Genomic DNA, 23,122 nt, shown 5'->3' on the forward strand with positions numbered 1-23,122 from the left:
CACTTTATGCAGCCCTAACATAGTACGCCACAGGGTTTTCCTGGGTATTGACATTTGTAAAATAAGATTGTTTACCAGCCTGAATATGTACTGGTAAGAATCCTCTATTTGTAAATATTGTTCTTCCTAAAATACAATGCATACACGCATACATAGGGTTGCGCTAAACTGGCATTATACTGTAGTATGCAAGTTAAAGAAAAAAAGCCTGTTTGTGACTAAAGCACTAAGGCTACAGCAACCAAGCTCTCTACGGCAAATCCTATTAAAACCACCATCAAAGCGAGAAATAAAATGCTTCGCTCCCAAGGTCAGTGATATAGTTAGTCAAGTATGCTTAAACAGGAACAAGACAGTATGATAATTAAACAAAGCCAAATTACAAACTGTGAAACAATGCATAATTGGGGATGCAGTCCACACACTGATATACAATACTGTGGACATTCCTAGTAAAGGTACTTACCAAAGGACCTGTGGTCTATAATCAATCTGGGTGATGAGCTACAATTATTATTTTAATTACACCAAGGGTTGAGAAAATGAAAAAGTTCTTAACTGAGCAGTAGACCAGGTTGCAAGATTAAGTCTCTCTAGATATTTTAAAGCCCAAAACATTGGGCAACTATGGCCCTTCATAAAACATACTGTAATTGGTATAAAAAAAATCCGTTACAAAAACAAAGCTTCCACAATGGCACCCAATTTAAATAGGCTTTTGTCATAATTTCTAACATACTCATTCAAAAGTTTCCCAGTATACAGTCTTCAGCATCTCAGTGCAGCTATGTGTCAATCTGGAGCCAAACCATCTGATCAAGTGTTTGACCTCCAATACCAGAAAATCTCAACCACTGGCCACTTTACATTAGACAGTACCATATATTAAACTTAATTATTTAATATTGCTGTATATTAGATTTGACCTTACCCAAACAGGGGTGTGCAATTCATATCACCAGACACACGGGACAAGATTTGTGTGAGGGACAACGTTTTACCGTTATACTTTGCCTGTGGGACAAGTAATACAAATGAACATTAAAAATAAAAAACGAAACTAAACCTCAAAGCAAAAATATACAGAGAACACAAATGCACATCTTTTTAACTGACAAACCCTCAGTTATACACAGTAACAAATGTATTTAAATTAATGCAATAATACTATTAATTGCCTTTGCAGTAGGAGTCCAGTAAAGTTTGACTGCCAGCTCTAGGAATAATCATCTTCTGGGTAATGTAGTTTAGAAACCAATCCTTTAACCATTCCGCTCCAGTGAACATTCTACCCATTTGAGGTCTGACTGACAAAGTGACTTTCAGCTTGTGTATCAGGACAAATATCCACCGACAGTATACTGTACTACACCTTTCTAAACAGCTGAATCTGTTAAAAGATTTAAATGAATGTTTTCACTCTGATGGAATATAGCATATGATTACGTAGTTTGAATATAAAAAATAAGTTTCAAAGTGTACTCAAATTAGTTTTTCTTAAGGAATGTCTCCATAATAAAGCATAATTTAGTGAAATCCTACCTAAAAATGACAGTTAATCTTTTTAATTTAATTCTGATTTTTGTTTGTCATGCACAAAAATTAGATGGGCTCACTTGTTTTGGACTGAATTACATTCTCGATTTCCTGAAGCAAAAATTAAATCACTAATTGATTGTGTTCATTCTTTAATATAATCAAATTCCTAAAAGTGATATTCTGTTAGTGTGTGTTTTGTGGGACGGTGAAGGGGAAAGTAGATTTAAGGACACACAGATTTTTCTAGCATTTCGTACCTTAAACTTAATTTAGACATGTGAAGGTTATCTCATTTACTCCAAGGCTTTTTGATCATTTATCAATATTGTGACCATATGGTAACAGTTAATGTTATGCTTATTCAGAGTTGAGCCAGTGGCAAGAAGTGCTAATAGAATCCATGTAAGTATGGTACAACATGAATAGCCATACCATTATTCAGTTTTCAGCTGATCAATAGCTAGTTAATATAAGAGGGGTTATTAGTGGCGGTGGAGTTCTAAATTTTGATTGGTTTATCTGTCCATATTTTTAAGGATTCTTACAAAGACAGAATATTTTCTAAACATTTTACACAGTACCCAGTAAAAAATGTGAGTACAGAACTGAAGCACAGTACACTAATGACAAAATACACAAACTTTCCCTTTTTAGTGTTCAATTTTTCTTGTGCATGTAAAATGTACTTGCTGGTGGAAATGTGTCTTTTCTTCAACCAACTCCCATCACAGCCCTGGGCTCTTCTGTACCCTGACCTGGTTACTGTCAAATCTGCTCAAAGTAGGAAATCGCTGACTGGCAAATCCGACTTCCTTCGGTACTGCAGTTCTTTGCCAAGTCCCCATCTGATTATGTGGTAATCTCGCATTACAGGCCTGGAGAGTCTGATCCAATAACATCTGTATACCTTGCTCCTATTAATCGACTAATCAGACCAATTAATCAACTAAAGAGTTGATTGCAGCTTAATTTTTAAACATTTATCGTACAGTTCTATTTTGTATAGAAAATAAATTCAGCCAATAGAAGATCTGTATTTTCTCCTCTGCAGTCTAATCATAAGTCAGTGGAGACGGGAGATAAGCAGTTGAAGGTCTTTTGTAGGTTTAACTAATGGGAGAATTGTGGCGAAGTGTCCTGCCCCTTTGCTTATTATTGTTTTGACTTATATATTAATGCGACGGCGAAAGCTGTCCAATATTATTAATTATTAGTATGTATTGTTTGGCAGGACTAGTGAGATGCTTTCCGCCAGGTTATTGTTTTTATTTTTAAATACCTAGTGAGGATGCGTGACTGATCAGCTACTGATTATTTAACTAGCTGACAGTCACGCCTCCCTCTCGTGGCTGAGGAGTAATAAGGTAATTCATTAATAGATAGTTAACCCCTCGGCCAGAATATAAAAGCGCTAAGGGTGGTGCGTCAGAGGAGAGACGCAAGTCTAGAAGAGAGTAGACAATTGCTAGACGGGCCTGCTGAAAACCAGCAAAATACTTGTTTAATATTATTATTAGAGGCAAGATAATTGGGAGTTTAACCAATGGGAAAGTCAAAAACCTGCCCTGGTTTTACAGCTGTCCAATCATTGTTCAGCAGAAGACGGACATAAATATGTTAGGCTAGGGTGTAAGCACAGCTACGTTTCATGCGATATTGCTTATTATAAACACAGTTATGGAGAATTATAGTGAGAACTTCGAAGTAATATTTCAAATTGCTTTTTCTAAAATAAAAACAAATATACCATAAGACAATAGAAACATTCTAGTCGATTTGGTTAAACCAATTTAAGAAAAAATGGAGGTGTACATCAGAAATACCCAAAAGTACCAATTCTTCAAATAGAGGTAATTATGCAAAATCATTGTCTCTGATTTTTTTACTAAGACAGCATGTTAAGAAATCTCCTGTCAACAGCCACACATTCTCAGGTACCTGTAACAAGATTCCAAACAGCATAATCTCTTTTGTGCCTGAGGTTCTGTTGGGTTCAGGAAGCCAAGTTAGTGGCTATGTAAACAACTGATGTTCTCTGAAAATGCGTTACATTTACTTAAAAAAAATAATAATAAAAATGCTTTAAAAAGACCAAATTCCCATTGGATTTTTATTTTTTATTCTTTACATTTTTTAGTATTAATATGTACGACAACCGCTATAACAGTTACCTTTATTAATGTGCACAGATTAATCATGCCATGTGACAGAGCGAATTAATCCAAGCCAGCAATCTCCCTCTCTACCTGTGAGGGCGCTGTGTAACAGGAACATTGTGCCTCGTACTGGATGGTTGGGCAGTTCATACCAGGGTTAGGGGGCAGAGTCACGTTACCAGAAGCAGTCACCCTAGTACGGTAAACTGTGTCAGTCATGGATTGGAGGAGACGTGATTGAACTTGTTATCGAAGGGGGTGTGATGTCGTAATCTGTTTCTTTTGATGTGGTTACTGAAAGGACCCATTAAGGAAACAAAAGTAATTCATTATTGTGAATGTTTCGGGTTTTGTTTGTTTGACATGCTGTTTGTCATTGTCTTTGTTAGACGGCTAGCACTAGCCGGGAGCTGTTGCTATAAGCCAGCCCTAAACCCAGACTACACTACAGCACTGTTTCGCACACTGTCTTTCACCACACCTGCACAAGAGCACCCACTATCGGGAGAAGTGACAGTGTCTGTGTTGTGTGTTAATTATTAGTGTCTTATTGTTGTCGGGACTGAAACCCTTGTATTGCACGGAGTGATACACATTGATATGTAGCGCCCGTGCTTATTACTTTTTTTAATTAATTTTAATCCGTTGACAGCTCTAATAACTTATACAGTATCTCAAATCAAACTGTGGCCATGCACCAGGAATTCTATTTTATTACACAGGAAGTCTTTTTATAGCTGATGGAGCTAATGATGCAAGCACTGACGACAGTGCTGACATCACTTGCCCCAGAATATAGGTTAGATTTAAGTTAGTTATACAGTACTCTGACTAATTTTTAATGACCTGCAGACTAACTACTAATTAATCAGATGATTAACCTATCAATGTGTATATAGATATATTAAGCAATAAAAACAAATGTATATTTAAATGTATAAAAGTGTTTATCAATTTAATACTTAAACATACGGCTGTGTTCAAAGGTTCGTTCGCTAGCCAGAAATTCAAAGGTAGTTCCAAATCCTCGAAGGGTCGTCAGGCGGCATGTCACGCACTGTATGTTTCTTTTTTTCTGTTAACAGAAACTGTTTGGCAATGTGTGAATCCTATAAATCACACTAATGTATAATGCATATTACTTAAAAATAAATAACTTAAGTTGTTTTAAAATCTACTACCAAATCATTATACATAGAAACTTCACATGACACTGCTGCTGTGCCTTGGAGCAGGGTATATTATGCCAAAGCACTGAAGGTATCGCTATTGCAGTTCTATTGCTTCAGAAAAATATGTACTGAATACTTACTGTACAAGACAGTGCAAGAGAAGTGCTGTGGTAGAACATGTTTGAAACAAAATATACGATAATACTAAATTAATTTCGAACACAGAGCACCGTCTGCCCCTCCCCCTCCAGCTTGTGTTATCCAGAGGCAGAACTTTCATTTCTTCATTTGCCACCTTGACAGCAAAGTGTTGGATAGCGTAAGCTGTACTGAAAAAACCTTCAGATAACCTTTGTAACCTTCAGATACAGACATCCAGCATTCTCACCAGCCATGCAACAAGAGACTTCTGGGAAAATCAACTGCCAGATACTTTTTGCGTCAATTAAAACAGTCATCTAAACAAAGGAACCTACAACTGAGATAAATGGCTTTAGTATTTACTACTACGAGAAGGTGGATAAATTGTTTTGATGTAGCAATCACGGCTTCCAAAGCTCTTATGCTCAATATGGATGACATGTTTTAAGGTTCCAGGGAAGCACAGATCAGGGCAACATACAAAAAATGTTATTGACCTGTAGGTCTGGAAATGCAAGAACATCTGACAGTTAATCTGGCCTTCTAGTACCTGTGCACAGGTGCATTATTAACTAGACAAAAACAGAGCAATATTTTCATGGATGCTTGGGTCCATTACTGAATGACCTCTCAGGCCTTGGAATAGTAATATGTCCAATCCTATTTAGGAACACAGACAAAATAAAATTAGACATACACTGAAAAGATGTAGGCCTATGTCTGTAACATACAGTTCAGTACATATCCTCAGCCAAACAACACTTAGCTGGTGTCGGTACAAGTAAGCGTGATTAACACCCACAGCACATAAAATAGCATCCCACAATAACTGTCAATGTTTGTGGTTACCAAAATGGTGTAGTCTTAAAATACAGCACCTGTCAACCAAATGTATATTCTCAGACCTCAATCGAAGTCCGAGACAGGTCTTCCCCAGCGTGACTGAAACTGAGTTGCAACAGGGAGATGGAACTTTTATGCATTGTGAACACATTCAAAGCCTTCAATTTGCATATCAAATTTGCCATGAGAGGGGTAATGCACTAAAATAAGTGTAATACTTGTCACAGGCATTTCTCAATTTTTTGTTGTTGTACAAAAGTACATATGTAAAAGCTCCTTATATCCCCTATTTTTATCACATGTTCCTTGAAACCACACAGTACAAGTGCAGGACTACTAATCAGTAGGCTCTATCTTATACATTATATTACATATTAATTTCACTGTACTCTAAGCAGACAGCTCCCCCCCAAAACACTTCTCCATACCTAGAGAGATATTTAAAAGATAATTCACTATGCATGCAATTTTTATTTTCACGATTATTATTTCAGTGGGCACAGTATTATTTTAAAGCCAACTATAGGCAAACTGCTCATTGTATTAGTTTGAGATATGAGTACACTCATTCACATCATCCCCCATAACTCAGTTCGCTGACATTTTATTGTGGTTGCAAACTATAGCTGCAGATGCCTGCATCCTCAGATAACCCTGTCTCAAACTTGCAGTATATGCTAGCCTTGAAAAGACAGACTGATTTGTCTTTCACCCAGTTACAAGGCCAGCTCAATGACGTTTGATCTTGTGGTTGGAGAAGAGACAGGACTCTCAACTCCATTCCTCTTGCTGTCCTTATCCACTAAACATAAATGACCAAAATAAGGAACATCTGCCAGACAATGCATAGCAACCGGGTAAACAGGTAATTCCATTACATTTCTTAAATTGATAACCAATACCTATAATAAAAGTTGTTTCCCGCTTTAACTCATTAGTAACTTTCATTTGTCATCCAATGGTACAAAAATTGGGAAAAAAGAAACTTGTCCAATTTGTACCCCAGCTCTCAGTCATGGACTGCCTTTGTAATTCAAAAGAATAAATTGTTTTAAGGAATTTACTAAAAATATACCTTGGCAAATCTGATCATAATAGTGATTTCATTATTTTGGCACTAACACTACTAGAAAAAGTGTTGAGTATTGAAGCCACAGCAGCAATGTCAGATAGATCAGTTTTGTTTAGAATACTAAATGCAGGCAGTCAGCCCAATAAAAACTGTACTGTAGCTGGATAATTCCATTTTCATACTAAATGTATTTCCATGAATCTTTGTTTTGGTTGCCAGCCAAATGTTCTCAAACGCCTGCCTCTTCTGATAACCATGACTCAGCCAGACATTTCCTTCTAACAGGGTCTTAATGGCAAGCTATGTGGTGAAATGTTTCAGGAAGGAAGGCAGATCAAGCAAAGGAAGGTAAGAAAGAAAGATAGAGAAAAAAAATGTTGTCAAAGACTTGGACAAGCAGCTTATTGAGTTTAAAAAAAAAAAAAAAAAAAAAAAGCACTACAGAAGCAACTTTGAAATACACAAACAAGCCGAAAGAGCAATCAAAAAACAAACACTGTGCCTTTGATGAGCAGGCCCAATGCCTAAACTGCACTAATTCTGTCAGCAGATCGAAAAAAAAAAAAGAAAAAAATTATATAGAATCTGTGTGTGTGTGTGTGCCCCCAACATGATACTTAACAGTAACACAACATCAACCAGAAGCTAGAGAAGCAAAAACGTCCATCTGCTGACTAATTCACAATCAGGTAGGGAACCCTGAAACTGAAGTGCAAATAACAGAAATACTGAAAGCTGGTGTAATGTGCAAAACCTGATACTTGGCCTATACTGTAACAGAATTTTTTTTTGTAATTTTGCTATAAATATCCAGCAGCCTGGAGACCATTATAACTATATATATATATATATATATATATATATATATATATATATATATATATATAGTGGTGATGAAGGGAGAAATTAAATACCTTGGTATCTCTGAATAGAAAATACAGATATATCGCGGGTGTCGGAGTCCAATATAAATCCGCTATATATCGATGGCCGCAATATCGCAAGAGACCCATTGAAAAACAAATAGGCTAACAAATACTGTATAATCACTCCCTCATTTTATCGGGTGCGTCAGGGTCCAGTATAAATCCTCTATGCAACCTACTATTTCTCATTTTTCATATAAAAAGCAGTATGCTGTTTAAATTCGTACAGCAGAGGGTAACTGCTTCTCATCAACTTCAGTCTCCAATTAATTTTATGAGTCTTCCTCTCCTTTCTCAAATGCCCAAACCTGCTGCATTGAAAGAATCCACTCCCAGCAGACTTGTTGGTAGGGAACCGACATCACTGCCCTGACACTTTTGCTAGTGCAATGCTGCTGCCACAAGTAACAATTTGCTGGCTAAAATAAAAACCGCTTCAGCAAGTAGATATCTAATATGCTTTGTGTTACTGTGCAACACGTGTGTATATGATAACAGTACGATATTAATGCTTTGTTTGTTTTATATATTTTTATTTGTGATGTGCAGTACAAAATAAAATGAACTGTAATTCTAAGTGAAATTGCCTATGTATATTGGGCACCTGAGGCATGCACAGTTAGACTGTAAAAATGGGGAGCCAACTCCAGAACTGTGATATAACTGAATCAGCAGTATAGCGAGGGGCGATATAGGGAGGGGTGGGTGTATCTTTAAAGATAGTATAATGGTTTTTATGGACAAGCTGTCTCACAAGTACCCCAAATGTTATCGGTTTACTGCAAATGCCAAAAGACTGTTCTTCACTTAGCCCTGACCCCACTCCTTCTCCCTGAAAATACTTACTTGAAAATGTAACTCGTTATATTTTAATATATTCTGTGACATTATTGTGTAAAACATATTTAAAGTCTACTTCTCGTGTTGTGCGTCATATTTATTTTGTAGCTAGGAATCATGCTAAAAGAACTGAATCTGTTCAGTCTTGAACAAAGAAGACTACGTGGCGACCTAATTCAAGCATTCAAAATTCTAAAAGGTATTGACAGTGTCGACCCAAGGGACTTTTTCAGCCTGAAAAAAGAAACAAGGACCAGGGGTCGCAAAGGGAGTTTAGACAAAGGGGCATTCAGAACAGAAAATAGGAGACACTTTTTTACACAGAGAATCGTGAGGGTCTGGAATCAACTCCCCAATAATGTTGTTGAAGCTGACACCCTGGGATCCTTCAAGAAGCTGCTTGAGGAGATTCTGGGATCAATAAGCTACTAACAACCAAACGAGCAAGATGGGCCGAATGGCCTCCTCGTTTGTAAACTTTCTTATGTTCTTAAATCTAAATCTTAAATGTAAAATTTAGGCAAATTAAATTTCTCTTCTGAAGCATTGCATTTAAGGTAAAATACAAGAAGTGGTTAGAATTTAAGTAATTACTTTATCATTTTCCACTGAATTCCAACAAAGCAATCATAATTAAATAATCGCAAAACAATTTTTTTTCTTAAGAACTGTATTATTCCAACTCATAAACTGACACTTATAGTATTACCCGAAAGGGTTATATTGTGCCAACATTTTCAGCAAAAAAGCACTTAACATAAACTAAGGATGCATGCACACCATATCCCATGCAAGAAAAATAACCTGTATTAGCTAAGGACAAACAATGAGGCCACTCAGTGGACAAACAACATGGTTTAAATGACTTAAGAAAACATGAAACTCTCAGAGAATAATTATAAGTTAAACAAATAGATGCAATGCACTGTGTGTAAGTATGGCAGTTCTGATAAGCTGGATATGCTATAATACAGTATATCAGGTGTCACCAGTAAACCGGATCAGAACAGATGGGTCCTGTTTTCAGCATGTTAAAGTCCATTTACAGTAGACCATCAGCTAAATGTGAGCTATCTGGACCACTGGTATTCTGACTCCAAGGCTTGCTAATGCTCAGACCACTGCTTCATTGCATCATTAACACACTGCTAAGCTTTCTTAATGCTACTCTTTACTCCCTCCCGCCAGTATGTTGGTTACTGTTTATGAAAGAGGTCTCTAAGTAAAGCAAGGGTTACAAAAAAAAAAGAGCAGAGTAAGCAGCAACACAGCAGTCCTGCAAATTGATGGTGCTGTTGTTGCTTTACATAAACACAGATATGTATAACCCCAGGCACTGTCTGTATTCTACAGCATACTCTGAGATGGTTAGCTCAAGAGCAACTTGCAATTTGCTCCCAACCTGGAAAACAAAGCACTTCTTTCTTAAAACTCGCTCATAGCAACAGAAGCAATGTGTTTCTTTCTAATTCAGTTGTAAAATCATCCTGCCTGATGAATCTGGGTGCAAAAGCAGGACTACATTTTGAGCCATCAATTCAGCTGCATTATGATAATGCTTTATATTTCATTCACTGCAGTATATAGGCCTATCGGTAATTCCCTACAAGGGTCTAGTCACAAACATAAGGCATGGCTATGCAGAAGGTCACCTGCACTGCACACTGTTTCACACTACTAAACACAACAATTTATCACCCATGTTTATTTTAGCTTAGTGAAAATACATTCCTACTGGAAGAATCAATAATGTTTAAAGAATCACTTAAACTGCTAGGCATTTATCTTTGCCTTAGAGGAAATGTCCGTACAGTACAAGTTATGGATGAACAAGCAAAAAAAAAAGGGAAAAAGGGGGGGGGGGGGCAGGCATCTGTATAGTAATCTGCACTTTGGTTTTACATATTGTACAGATATTACGCTAAAACCTCATCACTTCAGCAGCAACACGGTGCTGTTAATTTAATTTTGTCATCAATGTATTTCTATAGTGAAACAGTAACTCTCCGAGCAATGGCGACTTCTGATATAAATAAATAAAACCTTAAAACTGAACTGTGCGCAACTTCATCATGAGATATTGCTGGGAATAGAAAAGTGTACACTTAAACTATACTTAAACTATATTAACTTAAGACGCATACGGTAGACAAGCTACGAAAACCAACTGAACAAAAATGAGGAGTTAAGAAGCAGACTCAAAGCCTAGGGATGAAATTTGGAAAAGCCCTAGACATTGCTCTACCAGGTACTATATTTTCCTCCCCTTTTTGGCTTAAAGAAAAAACAAAAAATGCAACAAAAAGTTGGGTATAAAAAGAATTCTGTATTTATAAACACCACACCTGTTCATTATAATCAATAGCTGCAGATACTAATGTGTAAAGCTTTTACGGCTCATTTCAGTCCTCGAATGGGACTTATCTTTGACTTTGTTACCTAAGGCAACATAAGGTAGCGCTAGATTAGTGCTGACCAGATGTTTTTACATTACTTATTCTTATTAATGTACTTCTCAACTGTTGAAACACCTAAATCTCTTCCTGTTGTCTGCCTCATTGAGCTATCACAAATCATAAAACAGGGGGCTAGATTCTCAAAGCTACTCTAAATCACCATTGGCATTATATTTGTCTGATGGGGAAAAACACCACTTACAAATCTAAAACAAAAAACAACCCAAGACTACTCACAAGACCAAGTATTTCTGGTTTAGCAACTTTATTGGGTGTGTTATTGCTTTGTAAAAATATCACGCCAATGACCTTTTGGATTAAATACCTTTGAGAATTGCCCAGGGTTAATTCACAGGCTAACAGGGGCTGCTAGCTGGTGAAATTCAACTCTCAGGGTTCAACAATCCATAATTTATATACAATAAACATCGGTAAAACCACTCACTGTTTTTATTTTCTAACCAAAAATAATCATTTAGAAATCCTTTCTAGTTTGTGTAGTTGTTATACTTGCAGTCTGTCCTGTCTCCGTTCCGCTCTGAATGGCTGGGGGTCGCTGTTAGTCATCTCAGTGATCCGTCAGTACTATAGTTTCACCCTGCTCTGACAGATCTCGTTGACTGAAGCAGTGTTAGAATGCTCTCATTTGTTTAAATGACTGTCAATCATCACCGACTTTGCACTTCCTTTTGCCAGCTAATGTGCCTACTTTGAAATTAGCGGGAAAGGTGTACGTAAGCTTTTGCTTTAGGTATATGGTGACAGTTGCTAATTTGATTTGAAAATGGGACAAGAGAAAAACACTTAATGAATATTGTGCACAATACCCTGGCTGATGGCTGAAGTCTCTGCGGCAGTATAAAGCGGGCCTGTCTGTCTTGCCTTCCAGTGACTCCGAGTCCAGCTGTGCTTAAGCAGGAGAGGGGTGGAGCTCAGACTCTGAATAAGAAGTGCAAGTTAGTTCTATTCAGATATCTAGTGTTTTGTTCTGTGCATATTATTTTTACTTGTAAATATATGCTACAAAAGTTTGTGTAATACACTTTTATATGCTGTGTTTTCCGCAGTTTATTTGAGTCCATTCTGAAATTTGTGTAGGATCTTTCTTTACAAGGTATAGCTCTGCTGTGACCAAACGTTATTTCAATTAGAATGTTGGTAACCATGGTTTTGTTGCATGTTGAGTATGATAAAGGGGTTTAACTAAATGAGACTTTTCTCAATGGCATAAAAAGTCTGGGTTTTTTGGGTTTGTTTTTTAAAGCATAAAAAGTCAATTTCACCCATTCTCTGCTTGAATTGAAAAATAAAGATTGAAAAAAAAAGGTAAATTATTTCTAAAATAAACTTCTACATTAAAAAACTTTTTTTTATAGTAGCAAGCCTATCTACAAGCGAACGGTGCTGCTATTTGTGTGTTCTGTGACACTCTCCATTTCACTGTTTAGTGTAATTTGTACCAATCATTATGCAAAGGAAGACACTTAGCAGCTTAGCAGAACATTTCTGATTTTTTGACTGAAATGTTGACAACTTAGACACTTTCTGTAATCTTTTAAACCAGTGGTCCTCAATTCTGGCTCTCAAGAACCAATACTGTCCTAGTCTTTTTTAGAACCTGCTTGGAGTACAAACATGGACTGGAATAGATCTTGATGGCCAAAATGGAGTACCACTTCTCTAAACTGTAAACAGTAAAGATTTTTTAAATGCTACATGACAGTCCCTCATCCCTGTTGATACCGATGGAAAATTCTGTATATACTGTATAGTTCAACAGCCATCATAATGAAAGAAAGCCAAATCTAAAACGTTCACTCATAACAAAGCGAGTTTGTTCTGCCTGTGCTTAATCTTTTTTAGCAGTAAAATATGTATGAAAACAAATTCCATATTCTAAAAGGAAAGGCTAAGCTCAAATGCCACCAAACATTACTGCTGGCATTTTAAATATTAGGCCTACAAATTGTTCAGGTCACATGATACATTAACTGAATAATTATTTTGCTCGAGTTTTGGACTAGTTTGGTCCATCTACACAGTTTGTCTTCATCCTGACTGGAGTTGTCAGAAGACACAAAAACAAAATCTTAATTTCCCATTCACCTTAATGTTCTGTCCACTCCAAAACTCTTCTGTGCAACACCACAAGAAACCCTTTACTGTACAGAAAGATTAAAATATGAAATGTTCCTTTTAAATATGCAGACACATTAAAACTCTAGGGAAAGCCACATGGCACAGCATCATCCATTAACTCCAAATCAATGTACTCTTTCTTTAATAATGGGACTGCCCCCATTGAACGCTCCTTGATCACAAGCAAAAGAGAGATGATCCTGCTCCTAATGGTTATATTTACATTACCATCATTTTGGATACTGGTATTCGGAACAATGTGGTTAAAGAATATTCCCTAACTTGAAATTCCCCTGCCCCTCAACAATAAATGTACATACCTGAAACAGGATGAAGGCCAGAGGTTCACATTTGAGGCAATGAAATGCATTTGTAATTTAGTTAAATCAGACACTACAGTTACTGTATGCTCTTTAAAGGAAAGGATACAGCCTCAAAGATCCATTCTGGGTTCCAATGGCCAAGATTTTCTGCACAGGATCAAAAGCCATAGCGGAAGGCTGATAGGGGAATCCATGACGGACTGTCTGCAGATCCACGAATACCAACCACACAACAGAAGGGCAACAAAGAAAAAAAAAAAAAAAAAAAAAAAAAAAGATTCTGGATTAAAAAGAATGCTTATCACTGAAACCATCTTTACATGTATACATAATATAAATACAGTATGTCACACTTTAATCATCTCGACAAATGAAACAAACATATAAGGTCTCAGAAATAAAACATTGGCAGTCATTTACTCTGACGGTATGAAATAATGATAAACCATAACTTCCTTCTTTGCCTATGTTTTTGTAAAGTATGACAAGTTCTTAATAGAAATGTTCAATCTCTGTTACAATGTAATACAGTACGATGTTAAAAATATAAAACTATAATAAAATGTGTTTTCCACATTTATATAGTGAAAACAAATTAATATATTGGTGTGTGTATGTATATATACACACACACACACACACACACACACACACACACATATATATATATATATATATATATATATATATATATATATATATATATATATATATATATATATATATATATATATATGTGTTAAAACTGCAAGTAAATTCATAGCGTAGTTATAATTTGGTTTATATCTGCATGCACTTGCTGTTGCTGCACTGAATATTGAAAAGAGCCATCTTTACTATAATGTATCGGTGCGGTAGAAACATTGCGTGCCTATTTCATACTGCAGTCTGATCACATACATTTGAAACGTCTAAAACCCACTTTCCTTCACACAGTAACTACAAACTAAGCTTAACTATGTAGCTTCCCTTTTATCTCTGAATCAGGCTGTCTAATCTACGCGTGCCACTTCTCACTCGCTTGCTTTATGTTCATCTGCTTATTGCCATGGAGAACTGTAAAAAAAAAAAAAAAAAAACCTTCACCCATAGGCGATTCATATGTTCATACCGTGGTGATGTAATATAATTTGCCAGGATATAACAATACATCTTTTCATCGGGGTTCACTGACACAACGCCAACCTAAAATGCAAGGTGCTGCTGCAAATAAATAATCACCGTGGACTCCAAACAACCGCCTCTCTTATGTGTTGACAGTTGCATCCAACTGCTGCGATTACCAAAGGCCATGCTGCCATTTTATTCCTTGTTTTTGTTAATATGGGCAGTGTAACGTCTAACTGATTTTACGCAATTTAAATATGAGCGTTAGTAGAAATTTGTATTTTACTGAAAATGTAGCCAGTCTATACTATAGAGGTGCTAACCTAATTACAGTAAGAAAAAACACAAAAAACACACACTGACCAAATAAAACTTTCTTTTTTTGCATACCGTATCTTATGAAATTATAACCCGAGTGGGTTTTAGGCTTAACTTGATATTCCAAACCATTTCGCGAATATAGCCTACCCTTCAAACTCAAAAAGACCGACTTAATACAAGTAATGCCGTAAATGCAATGTATGTACACACTACAAAGTGCAACACCCACTACGTGTACGGTGTGTATTTTTGTCACACATATTATATCTGTCAATCGAGATTAAACAATAAATATTTGCGCTATCTTTTCAAAACACATGCCTTTTTCCTGTGGGCTTTTTACAGGGACTTTGTCAATATTTCATCCATAACACATTTTTAAAAGCGGTTACACCGACCACCTTACTGAGCTGGAAACACCGTTGAATATAACTTTTAAATGTTCTGCAGTATAACGAACAAGATACATTTTATGTACATCAAAATTATCTTAATACAGCACTTTGACTGAAAAAGTCATGACGACAAAGAGCGACTCACACTCGCCCGGATTAAAATTAGAAGCTCCAAATAAAAGACGCATTACAATTTTAAATGAGCGGTCGAAAACCATGCAGATGCATTTTTGTATTGTTCCTCCATAATCGTTGCAATTGACATATGTACCTGTGAGATGCTGCTGACAAACAAGGTACACACATCAATGTCATGATTATTTATTTTTAGTAGTTAATTATTCATTAGCCTACAACCGCGTTTAACTGTCCAGTGGCCTCTGCACGGTAAATGAAAAGTAAAGCGTTTGCAAAGGAATAAAAAGTACTGCTTGGTAATTAATAAAACGCTCCCTGCTTCAAATCCATGTAGGGTTTTGCGCATCTGTGAACGAAACGGGGTATTACTAGTCTCAGGTAGCAGAACAAAAAAAAAAAAAAAAAAACATTTGTAGTCGAGTCCTCATTCACAAGTTGTCTTAACTCATCACGGGGGCACTTAGTAATGTTGTTGATGCTCAATCACATAATAGATGCACATTTCATTTGAAAGGCTTGTATTTGATAACATTGGTGTAATGTGTTGTACTACAAGCCTGACCAATGGCAATATTTAAGCTTTTTGATATGTATTATTTTAATGTTAGTGTAAATTACGTTGGTTAAAGTGGCTGTAAATATCACAGTATCCATTTCGCTACCATTACATTACAGTAAATAAATGGCACCGCATTCCTCATTACATCTTGTAACCAATGTATGTATAAGCAATTTGGCATTTAATGGAATGCTAAGATTGGTATTTGATTTCTGTATTTAAATTGAAATTGTTGGATTTCAATCTGCATAAATAATTTCCCGAGCTCCATAGTAAATTAATACATGTATATTGAATTGCAATAAACAGCGATGCTGGCGTTAAATGTAATCCCTATTTGTACACGCAGTCAACAGTGCAGGGCAACACAGGTGTAAAATGTCATTGCTTTCCCTACATTTATTGCATAACATTTTCATTCTGTGGAATTCATGTTAGCGCTGAATAAAAATGATATGGTTGTAAATGCACACAGATAACACACACGCTGTTTCTTTTTTTTAAATTTTATTTTAACGCAACGGTATTGTAAAATGTCTGATTCCCACCTTGCAGAGCTGGAAGTGCTCGGACTGGAGGGTCTCGTGGATGTCATTATCCCTGTGTCCAGGTTGAGAAGAGGATGAAGCCGCTGACAGGCCGTCCAGGACCTTCCTGATGTTAAACTTCTTCATTTTTCCCCCAAAACACAAAGACGAAGATGAACCAGAAAAAATGAGATACGTACAGAGGGGGAGGGAAGGATGAAAGGGGGGGGGGGGGGGGACACACAGACGTACACTCGCTCTTCTACAGTGTATTCTGTAAATCTCACATGTTAAAAGAGTGTTGTAACTGCAGTCTCCATGTCAAAATATATGGTCGTCTGTCGCCTTGTTGCTGAACGTCGAATAGGTATTTTGTAATTAACCTTTATTTATTTGTTTGTTTATTTATTTTGCTATTGGAGTGTTGATATGAGCTTCTTCGCCCGCCTCTCCGTTTCTGCAGCTATCAAGCTCAGTTTCCCGACTCTTCCCTCAACTAACACGGAAACGCAGCTGCAGAGTGGAACGTGCGCATTCAGAGGAACACCCGGATGTGTAGCAGAGGCGATAGTGATGCTGCTGCTGAGAGAGGCTTGTTTCTTGTTAGGGCGCCGTTAACGTCAGGCACTGCTTGATTGCACCTGGAGGGGAGTGGAGAGAAACAGCAGGAACAGACAACAGAAGGACTGATGTCACTATATTGGAAGTATGGCAAATGCCTCCCTCCCGAGGGAAAAAAAAAAAAAAAAAATCGTCACGGGTACTGATATGTTAAGAAATTCGTTTTGATTCATTTGGAAAATAAAATACTACAACTGGAATTCTAGGATACTGCATCAATGTAGTTATTGGAGATGTAAATGAATGCTACTACTACGTAGAATATAAATTACTCTGTACTAAAATTCAAATAGCTGGGTACACTAAGTCCAGTATATACAGCATATTCCCTCATAGTGCAAACACCTGCTGCAGGTGCATGTTCTCGCCAGCCACTGCCTACAGCAAATAGGACCAAACTGATCTGATGAGTTACTCAGATACACAGTGTGTGTATTAGGTTCTAATATTACTCCCACTACCAGGTCGTCCAGTGGCACTAGTTTTTTTTTTTTTTTTCATTTACTTCATGATATTATGGTATGTGGGATATTTGCTGGGGGTGGTGGTGGGGGGGGGTCTATTGCTAAATAGAATGTGACAGTGTGTGCAGAAGTTACACTCCAGAATATATAGACCAGAGGTGTCTTTCTTGGAAGCCTGTGTAAGGTGAGTTCTAGTAGTAGCTTCTTTCTACATTATAATAGAAGCAGCAGAACTCAAACAGACAACTTTATCAGCAGTTTAACACAAGAGCCTCTGACATTATTGGGTGCATTGGTGCTGTCCAGGGCAGTGGGAAAGATAAGTGAGAAAAGCATATCCCTGCATATCATTCTGTACCTGGCATTTGAATTAAAATAGGGGACTTAACTATGAATCACAGTACACAATTCTTCATCTATACTCCCTATCATTGTATAACTTGCATCTATGCATAACCAATATTTTTGTAGTTCCTATAATGAAATTACTTACAGTTCATTGTAACAAAAAATGCACCTCAGTCTTATATTGGTTGTCATTGCTGTACTTAATATTTGGTGTAGCATGCTGAATAAAGTAAACATAAAATAAAACAGGTACTCCAAATAAAGTTGCTCAGTGTACTGTACCTGTATAAGATGAAGCAGGCTGCTCCACTATCTCTACATAATGTTGAAGTTAATGAAATGTGCAGTCTTGAAATAGGCTTGTGCATACAATTTGACTTCCTCTTTGAAAGAAAAATCTTAAATAATAGCATGGGTGCAATATTTGTCCAGACTGTGTGCCTTGATAGGTAAACAGGTGCAAAAAAAAGGCAATACCACGGTTCAGAAAACTACTCTGGTGTCGAAGGTATGGATGGATTGCAGATCTGAATAAATGAGGATGCTGAAGCTTGGTGATCAATAACTATTGAAATGTGGTGTTTGATAATTCACAGTTTTTTTTTTTTTTTTTTTTTTGTTCCTGGGTAGTAAGTGTTAGTTCCTAATTGCTTATGCCTCAAAAGTATAGAAAATGGCTATTATTCCCTACAAACTTTGCTTTTGTTACCAGGACAGTGATATTTCAAAATATCACTATTTCCAATGGGAAAACAGGCAAATGTGTGTCTTTTCGTTCACATAGTCAGAAAAAAACAACATATGAATCCAAACTAACATGTATTTATACTAAAGTAATACAAAAATGACTACAAAAGATTTAAAAGTGAGTAGTTTTTCGAGATTTACGATTATACTGTATTTACAGTATAATTGTAAATCTCGAAACCTGGAATAATTAAAAGTAATAATTCAGTTGTAAAAAAACAAAGATTTAATAGAACAAAAAAAAAAACTCCTCTGCCGCTACAGTTGTCAGTATCATTTAAAAAATGTATTAATTAGGCCTTACATCCACTTTATCTAAAAATATGTGTTACAGAAGTGTGCATTGTGATAATATCAGTAATCTGTGCTACAGAATGTCATCAAAACCAATAAGTGGTTCTCTAAATATATGCAAAAATGCCATTGTTATTGCCCCTAAAAGGTATAGATTCTAGTCTTATTTGCAGCTGTTTACATAATTCTCAATGTTTGTCATGTTCTGTTACATCTGCTGCTACCAAGTAGAACAAGGCGCTCATCTCTCAGCAGGCCACCCTACTCATAAATAATACAAAATACAATAAAAAAAAATAAAGCACTATTCAAATAAACACGATACACAGTTTATTATCTTACTTCTTATTAACTTTATTAAAATTATTACAGGCACCTTTTTTTATTGTGATTTTTTTTAAAAAGTGACATACCTGAACATTTTTTACTTTACTTCAGATTGTGCAATATTTCAAATACAATGCTCTTGATAAACTGCTGCAGCTTGGTACACATGCTGTAGGGCTTTTTGCAGTTAGACTTTTGCAGTATGTTTGAACTGCAAGACAGAAGGTGATCAGCAGGAACCAGCAACTTTCATCTACAGTTTATTTACACCCTCATTTAAACCACCCAACACCACTACAGTAAGAAACAGTAGTGAACAATAAACGTTTCCTATAAGCAGATTGCATAAGTTTTCTTTTATTACTTGAGTTTGATCATTTATTTATTTACATTTAAGGCACTACAACAAGCAGTGGTGTATTCGAGGGTAAACGGGGTTTACTCATTGTTAACTTGGCAATATAGCGTTTACGCACTTGTTATATAAGGGATACGGGGGGTATACCCACTTCTGCTCTCCTGTGATATGCAAATCCTGGGTTAGGCACCAGGTATTTTAACGGCGAGCTTCTGTGTTGCGTAGCTGACAGCTCTCCGTTAAAATTGTGGCGTGAGCCGCGAGGACATGGTCACTGGAGTAGGTGTTCTGCCACGTGGAGCGCACCCGACAGGGGAAAGGACTGTATGGGTGACTGGTTGGCTGTGGGTCAGTAATAATGTATCTCTTCATGTTTATCTGTTCATCAAACTATCTGTTCAATGATCCCAAAAAGGGCAGTTTACACACTTTTTTTTTTTATATGCCACTACACCGCTGACAAAAAGGACTTATTCAAATTAGCTTTTATAAGTTAATATGTACTACACAGTTGATTTGTTGTGGCGTATACTGGCCATAAAGGAAACAAAGGAAACCAATAGTGTAGCCCTAAATCATCAAGTATCAGTTTTGTGAAATATTACGTGTATCCCGTGGAATTGTTGCATCCCTTGACCTCCGTGTCTCTTCAGAACGCACGTGCACGCACACCTGTGAAACAGACGGCAGGGAGATTTGTGTGTGTGTGTGTGTGTGTGTGTGTGTGTGTATATATATATATATATATATATATATATATATATATATATATATATATAGATAGATAGATAGATAGATAGATAGTTCAGGTTCATGTTGAAAATACGTTGAATTAGTGTCTAATTTAATGTTAAGCCCTAAAGACAGTGGAAGCCAAATATTACAGCTAAGCCAGCTATAAAATGAATGGTGAAGCCTACAGCAGACACCCTCCAGTACTGTACTACCAAATACAAGATAAGTTGAATTAGTGTCTCATTGAATGTTAACCATTGGATGAGAGAGGGTGCCAAATAGTTGGCTGTAGCTGTATACCATACAATAAAAACAGCACACGACGACTACGTGTTCGTATTCAAATCTCCCTGCCGTCTGTCTCACAGCTGTGCGTGCACTTGAAGTGAAAGAAAGCAAGGAGGCGTTCCGAAGAGACCCGAAGGGCGTGGGGGTGCAAAGATTGGGATGCAGGATATTTCACAACACCGGAACGCCAATTAAAGTGTTGATTTTTGTCAAACAAATTATACGAATTCAAGGTTTGATTTGTACATTGAACTTGAGGTAACATTTAATACGTCATACATGCGTCTCGAAGTAATTGAAATGACCCGTAAAAGCTTTGCATTCAGAATAACTTAATTATGATTTGTAATTAATGACAGTAATATGTGAGCACAGAAACCGACTTGAAATACAGGCTAATGTGACAATAATAATAATAATAATAATAATAATAATAATAATAAGCATTTTATGAGGTTACCAAATTAATGTTTTTAGATTTGTTTTAAATAGTAATAACAACAATAATACGTAGTGATTTTCCCTATATAATTAATATTATTCAGTACGACCTTTGTGGAATAAATGCAAATTAAGTGTGCCAAATATGGGAACACAGCATGTGTGAATGTAACAGTTTCTGCTGAAACACAGACCTTCACTGGTGGAGCTGTTTAGAATTGTGGTAAAACATGCATCACGGGTTTTACAGTTCAGTTTAGAATGCTTGAGGAAAGGAGAATGGCTAGGAGTAGAAGGACATACCCTGCCAGTAGAATATACAGGACCAGGGTGAGGCTCCTTGAGAAATCAGAGGTACATGTCTTGCAGAGATACCAGCTTGATAAACAGACTATAGCAGACCTGTGTCTCTTTCCAAACACCAGCTGGGGATATTTCTGGTATCTGTCTACCATGTGGAAATGCATTAGACAGGTAACGGTTGTTTTGGTTAAAAGAGCAAATCCATACATTTTTTTTCCTATGACCCTGTGCAGCAAATTAAGATGAAATGTGAGTTTTATGAGTTAACATTATTTCCAAATGTACTTGGAGCCATCGATTGCACACATGTATTCGTGGACCTTTGGAGACTGAAGACATTTACCAAATATAAAGTGTTTTCACTCTATGAACATGCCTCTAGTTTGTGATGCAAGTTGTCTCATCACCATTGCTGTTGCAAAATGTCCTGGTTATTGCCATGATTCTTTTATTTTGAACAACTACACCCTGGCTAGCCTATTTCTGCCTGTGGACCACTGGACATTACTTCATTGAAGCCTACATCATGACCACCCACTCCCCTGATAAGATGCGGATGTATTATTACAGAAACCCGTTCCTCTGTCTGTTCACCTTACTGGCAATTGTTTTCCATGCCATATTTCTTTCGTTTTTTGTTGCTTGACGATTTTTTTTTTCCAAATAAAACAGATTAATTTTGTATCACTTCTTCCAATATTATTTGGTCTATTGCTCTGTAAAGTTTGTTTTTCTTTTTTTAGGTCAACCCACTTGAGCCATTGTTTCTGTGTTTGCTTGCTAAACCCTCCGCATGAGGGCGTGTTGGTACTTACTGGCCTCATCATTTATGCAGAGACGCAAGCTTGAGATTATTTGCAACTCAGTTGAAAATTGCATTGTTTGAACTTGGCGCAAGACATTTGCAGCACACGCTGTCTTGCATTGCATATGACTTTAGAATAAAACCAGACCTGTACGAAAATGGAGCCCTAACTTCAGGACAGCTAGGACAGTACTTTCTTGAGGATCACCCCCAGCTGGGGATTAAGTTAGTCCCAATTGCAGCGAACAAACGAGCTGGGGATCAGCTGATCTTCAGGTATAGAACGCAGCAGAAGATCAAGACTATCTCCAAACCACAAGTGCATGGTGCACACACAAAAATGATAAGTTACAGATGTAACCCTGGTTCCCTGAAAGAGGAGATGACCGTCAAAACAATACTTCTGGGATATGTCTGCTTGTCAGGTATTTGCTGAGCATTTTATGTGAAAGCTGCCGATAGGCCCCTTCATGAAGAGATTCCTCAGTCCCGCCTCCCAAGGTAATAAATAATTAATGCAGGGAGACCTCAGTCTCTTTTGCACTGAAACCTATGAATGCGAGTAATGCGACTTCGCAAAATTGGCGGTCATGTTCTCTTTCAGGGAACTGGGGTTACATCCGTAATCTATTGTTCTCCTTCAAATTGAAGATGACCGCCAAAACAATTTTTGGGAAAGTATACCAAAGCCATCGCGAGGGAGAATGAGTGGACAGCATATGAAGGATATCTTTCTA

At 36.9% G+C, this 23,122-nt stretch overlaps 1 protein-coding gene across 2 annotated transcripts in view; it reads right to left on the reverse strand.

Moving 5' to 3' along the window:
- LOC121315831 (syntaxin-binding protein 5-like) overlaps positions 1-17,406 on the reverse strand; it is a 136,420-nt gene extending 119,014 nt beyond the window's left edge. For both annotated transcript variants that reach the window (XM_041250307.1, XM_041250308.1), the window contains exons 1-2: positions 16,676-17,406; positions 13,714-13,811 (exon numbers count right to left, since the gene is read on the reverse strand). In XM_041250307.1, the coding sequence (XP_041106241.1) occupies positions 13,714-13,811; positions 16,676-16,801 (224 nt within the window). In that variant the 5' untranslated portion in view covers positions 16,802-17,406. The remainder of the gene's footprint in view (positions 1-13,713; positions 13,812-16,675) is intronic.
- Positions 17,407-23,122: the final 5,716 nt, after the last annotated feature.

The sequence above is a fragment of the Polyodon spathula genome, chromosome 5 (assembly GCF_017654505.1).
Source record: "Polyodon spathula isolate WHYD16114869_AA chromosome 5, ASM1765450v1, whole genome shotgun sequence".
Taxonomy (NCBI): Eukaryota; Metazoa; Chordata; class Actinopteri; order Acipenseriformes; family Polyodontidae; genus Polyodon; species Polyodon spathula.